At 45.0% G+C, this 4,832-nt stretch overlaps 1 protein-coding gene across 1 annotated transcript; it reads right to left on the reverse strand.

Annotated features, from left to right (window-relative positions):
* Positions 1-2,733: 2,733 nt before the first annotated feature.
* Positions 2,734-4,403, reverse strand: GPR119 (G protein-coupled receptor 119). Its single transcript, XM_043571652.1, has one exon. The coding sequence runs from the start codon at positions 4,297-4,299 to the stop codon at positions 3,262-3,264; it is 1,038 nt and encodes a 345-aa protein (XP_043427587.1). The 5' UTR covers positions 4,300-4,403; the 3' UTR covers positions 2,734-3,261.
* Positions 4,404-4,832: the final 429 nt, after the last annotated feature.

A 4,832-nucleotide genomic window follows, 5' to 3' on the forward strand; every position in this document is an offset into this window, starting at 1 on the left:
AAGTTCATTTTCCATTTGAACCACTAAATACTTTTCCATATGAGGAGAAGATATACTAAGGCTAACTCTGGCTGGCCAACTCTCAGACTTGGACTTATTAGACAAGCAGGAGAGTTTGGTAGATAAGGGCAACCTGCCTCTAACACTTGTGACACCACTCACAATTCCCCTATACAGAGGGCTGTGTGTTCTTATGTTCTTGTGAGTAGTCCTCTCTGAAACATTTGTGCTATGAATAATGTTAGCTACCCAAAGAATTAGTAGAACACTTAGTCATGCCACAGTTTTTATAACAAATTCACAAGCTCTTTATGGAAATTATAAATGGGACCGATTGATCTACATTCTGTCCTACACGGTGTTAATTTCTTTTGGCTATTTTGATCAAATTGCTGAACAGGATCTGGCTTCTCTGCAAAGCCATCAGGAGACACCATTGGATGTATGAATGAAATCTAAATGTTTCCTCTTCAGTGCATGCCCGTATCTGTGCCAGAGCCTGTGTCAAAGAAAGCCATTAGACTTTTTGCATATTATTCTGTATCTCTGCTCTTGGTGGCTTATTAAACACAGTGTTCTTAATTGCGGTTACTCTTAAACCCAAATGTATGATAATAGGGCCTTGTTTGTATTTGCTGTCCCTTGATCCTGAGATTTACTGTTTGTCTCTTTCAACCTGAGTTGTCTCTCACCACTTGTTTTCAGAAACATTCATGGGTTGAGGAATTCACAGTTTGGAGCCTAACTGTCTTTGTCCTGGAGGCCATTATATCTACAGATATGACAGACTCCTTTAAATTGGCCAGCTGGATATTTTATTCTTTAGGATTTTTAAGTATGAGGAAGAGAACATTATTTGAGCACTAACCATGTGCTGTCATTTACTAGACGTTTTCCTATACATTATTTGAGCTAATCCTTTTGATAACAATATAAGGTAGGCATTATTACCCCAGTTTTACAAATGAGGAAGCTGTAGCTTTGACAGTTAAACAACTGAATGGTAATTTGGACACTGGTCTATTGGACTTCAAAGTTTGTGATTTCCACTGAATATACTGCCTCTCAGGAATAGCAGAGTTTTTTTAGACTGAGCCTAACACCACAGCATTCACTTAGCTTCTCCTCAGTTCCTTTTTCCTATAATTTTCATTCCACTTTGCTTGTGTTACCTTGGCAAGATCAGTCCTTTGCAGCAAGGCCAGGAAGTTAAGCTTTGGACCACCAGTAAGGAGGGCATTGATTTGAGCCTGCTTCCCATTTTGTCCCCAAACCCCATCACTGTTTGTGTTTTATGTAGCTCCCAGTAACTCATAACCCAATCCAAGAGGGTGCCTATTGCTGGCATAAGTGGTACTTGCTGCGTGCTCAGCACTTCAAGGCACTTGGGGTTCCATCATTCACTTGAGAGCCAAAAAGTTCTTCAGTTTTAGGAACATAAAGCCTGCTCTGGTGAAGGCAAGCATGGTCCTCCTCTGGGCCACTGTGGTAAACAGAGCAACTGCACAAAATAGTCTAGCAAAAGAGGGTTGGTGTGTATTAGAATAGATCAGCGAGAAACAGGCCATTTGTGCTGAAGGTAGAGGGTGAAAATAGGAAGAAGGGAATTTTTCAAGTGTATAGAAGTGGAAAGGGATGAACATTCACCTCCAAACAACTGAGGAATACAAGCTGGGAGGTAGTCTAAGACTGAAGGGAAATTAAAACCCAAGTGCAAAACATCATGGTGTGGCGCCATCCTGTGGAGAGGAGGACAGCCGGATTCCATCCTGGTTTGGAACATTTTAGTTTCAGATGTGAATGAAAAAGTTCATGGGCCTCTTGGAATTAGCCTTTACACATTGGACTCAAATGCATCCTCAGGCCATCATTTTAGAGATATCAATGGGTTAACCTTCCATGGTTGTTTTGGCACCAAATTAAAATTTAATCCATACTGTATTGGTTTCTTCTTGCCTTCTTTGGTTGTCCACTCAGCAGCTTTCTAGGGAGTTAATCTAGTTTAGGACCTCAAGAGACAAATTTCTAAGAATCCTCTGTGGAGACCAGGAGATTGAGGAAAGGGTTACAAGAAAGCTCAGGAAGACTGAGCATAATTCCTGGGTTTCTTTCCCAGTCTGTTCTCGAATTTCTGCTGCCAGCGTTGCCCAGAGGGAGGCTGGCCATAATTCCTGGCTGCCAACAGCCATTGTTTTTGTACCCACAGAAAGCAAGATGAGACACCTGTTCCTCAGCTGGTCTCCTGGGACATGTTGGAGGTATCCCCTTATGTGACTGAGTTTCTTAGGAAAATGCAGATTTAAGAGTGTTTAAGAGCTTGGCAGTGCCTTTCTTGGTACCTAACCCTTTTTCCACCTCCTTCACTTCTAGGGTCTCAGAATTTGTGGTTCAGCATTCTCATCAAGTAGCTACAAGTGACCATAAGCCAACTGAGGGGAAGGGGCACCACAGAGTTAGTGGTAGAATGGGAGGGGTCGTAGCAGAAATAACCACAAGATTGGCTATTTCCAAAGAAACAGTGTTTTGAACTCCATGAAGTGCGAGAGAAGACAAGCTGTAGAATCTAATTCAGGTTCCTACATTTCAGGCAAACTCACTACTTAAAATGTCTGATTTACATCAGGGAGGGCAGGACTCCTCACTTTACCAAAGCCATCACTATAGTAAAGAGTTGAGGGGAACAACCTCATGTCTCTAGTGCTGTGCTGTCCAATATGGTAGCTACTAGCCATATGTGGCTGTTGAGCATTTGAAATATGGCTAGTTTGGATTTAGAGGTTCTGAAAGGTAAAACACACACCAGATGCAAAGATTTAGCATGAAAAAAACAGTGCAGTAATTTTTATATTGATTACATATTGAAAGTATGTTTTAGATATACTGGGTTAAAGGAAACATTAACATTGCCTTTTTTAAACCTTTTAAATGTGGTTACTAGAACATTTAAAATCATATGTGACCTGCATTATATTTATGTTGGATACTGCTGCTGTAGTGTATTCAAGAATAGGATTAGATTTTTTAGCATTATTTCAGTAGTACATTTCTTTCTACCTACCTGTACAGGAGAGACAGATTAATTGCAAAAGAAGCATAGGGAGGAATGGAGATTTGCAAACGAGGAAATTGGTTATAGAAGAAAGTCAGCACCCTACCTCAGTTCCTCTCAGTCTGGGGTGGGGCAGTCAACTGTCTGAAGCAAGCACTTTCATTCCCCTAGCTTTGAATTCCTAGTTGGGGCCCAGAGAGGAGAGGGAGAAGTCACTTTGAAACTTCTCTGCCCTTACCATCTTCGCCATGAAGCTGTGAGTGGGAGATAGTGGTGATAGGACAGGAACTTTCCCTGGGCCCCTCTGGGCCACCATCCCTGGCTGAGAGAAGAAGAAGGAATGAGGTGAGCCCTTTCTTCACTCCCAGGGCCATCTGGTAGAGCTGCTGCCGCACCTCCTTCTGCCAGTAGGCATAGATGAGTGGGTTGAGCAGGGAGTTGCCCACACCGAGCAGCCACAGGTACCGTTCCAGCACCAGGTAGAGGTAGCACTTCTGGCAGGCCACCTGCACAATGCCAGTGATAAGGAATGGGGTCCAGGACAGAGTGAAGCTCCCAATGAGAACAGCCACAGTGCGGACAGCCTTGAAGTCGCTGGGAGTCCGAGGAGGCCGGTATGCTCCAGCCATGGCTCCTGCTTGTTCCATCTTTCGGATCTGCTGGCTGTGCATGGAGGCAATCTTGAGCATATCACAGTAGAAGAAGACAAAGAGGAGCAGGGCTGGGAAGAAGCCAACGCAGGAGAGGGTCAGCACAAAGCGTGGGTGAAACACAGCGAAGAAGCTGCAGGGACCCTGGTAGGTAGTCTGCTGAAATATGGGGACTCCAAGTGGGAGGAAGCCAATAAGGTAAGACACCAACCACAGCCCGGCAATGCAGGACCCAGCCATGAGCCCGTTCATTATCTGGAAGTAGCGGAGGGGCTGCTTGATGGCAAGGTACCTGTCAAAGGCAATCAGCATGACTGTGAGGACAGAGGCAGCTGCGGAAGAAGTAACAAATGCCATCCGAAGGCTGCATAGGGTCTTCTGTGTGGGCCGAGGTGGGCTGGAGAGCTGGTCTGTGACTAGGCCAGAGATGGCCACACCAAGCAAGGTGTCGGCTACAGCCAGATTCAAGGTGAAGCAGAGACCAACACCATCATTCTTGTGGATCAGCAACAGCACAGCCACAGCCACTAGTGCATTGGCAGCAATAATGAGGGAGGCCAGGACAGCAAGAGTCACTCCAAATGGAAAAGATGACTCCATGTCTTGAAGTGGCAGGATTTCCACTTACCAGGGCATTCTGGCTCTCCAGCTCAAATTCTCACGGGCTGGGAGAGAAAGGGCTGGGTTCAGAGGGGCATCAGAGATCTGGCCACGACGGGCAGCTTGCCATCTTTCAGATCCTGCTGATCACTGAGAATCACTCACCCTTTCTCTTTCAGTCCTCAGCCTATTGCCTCTCCAGCTCTCTGAAGGCAGAAATCCCTGTGTAGCCCTCCCCCTGGCCGCTGTGCTAGTCCCTCCTCCTCCAACTACCAAGTTACTAGACAACTCCCAAGTACCTGTGCATACTGTCTCGCCAGGCTCTCTTCCTCCATTGATGCTTCAAGGACTTTCTTTGGAGGGCCTGGGGCATTCATCTGATCTCCTGTCTGGCAGAAGATATAATTGACTCTAATCACACTTTTTCTTCCTCCATAGCTTGATATTAAACTCCTACTTCTTCTTTTCCCAAGCTTCAAGTACTAGCTTAACAACTGATCTCAGCTTAATTAAGTATTTGCTTAATAACAAAT

This window comes from Prionailurus bengalensis, chromosome X, assembly GCF_016509475.1.
Source record: "Prionailurus bengalensis isolate Pbe53 chromosome X, Fcat_Pben_1.1_paternal_pri, whole genome shotgun sequence".
In the NCBI taxonomy this organism is placed as follows: Eukaryota; Metazoa; Chordata; class Mammalia; order Carnivora; family Felidae; genus Prionailurus; species Prionailurus bengalensis.

Bases quoted from the DNA above. Each gene is read 5' to 3' on its own strand.
- GPR119 (XM_043571652.1), bottom strand. From the start codon at position 4,299: ATGGAGTCATCTTTTCCATTTGGAGTGACTCTTGCTGTCCTGGCCTCC.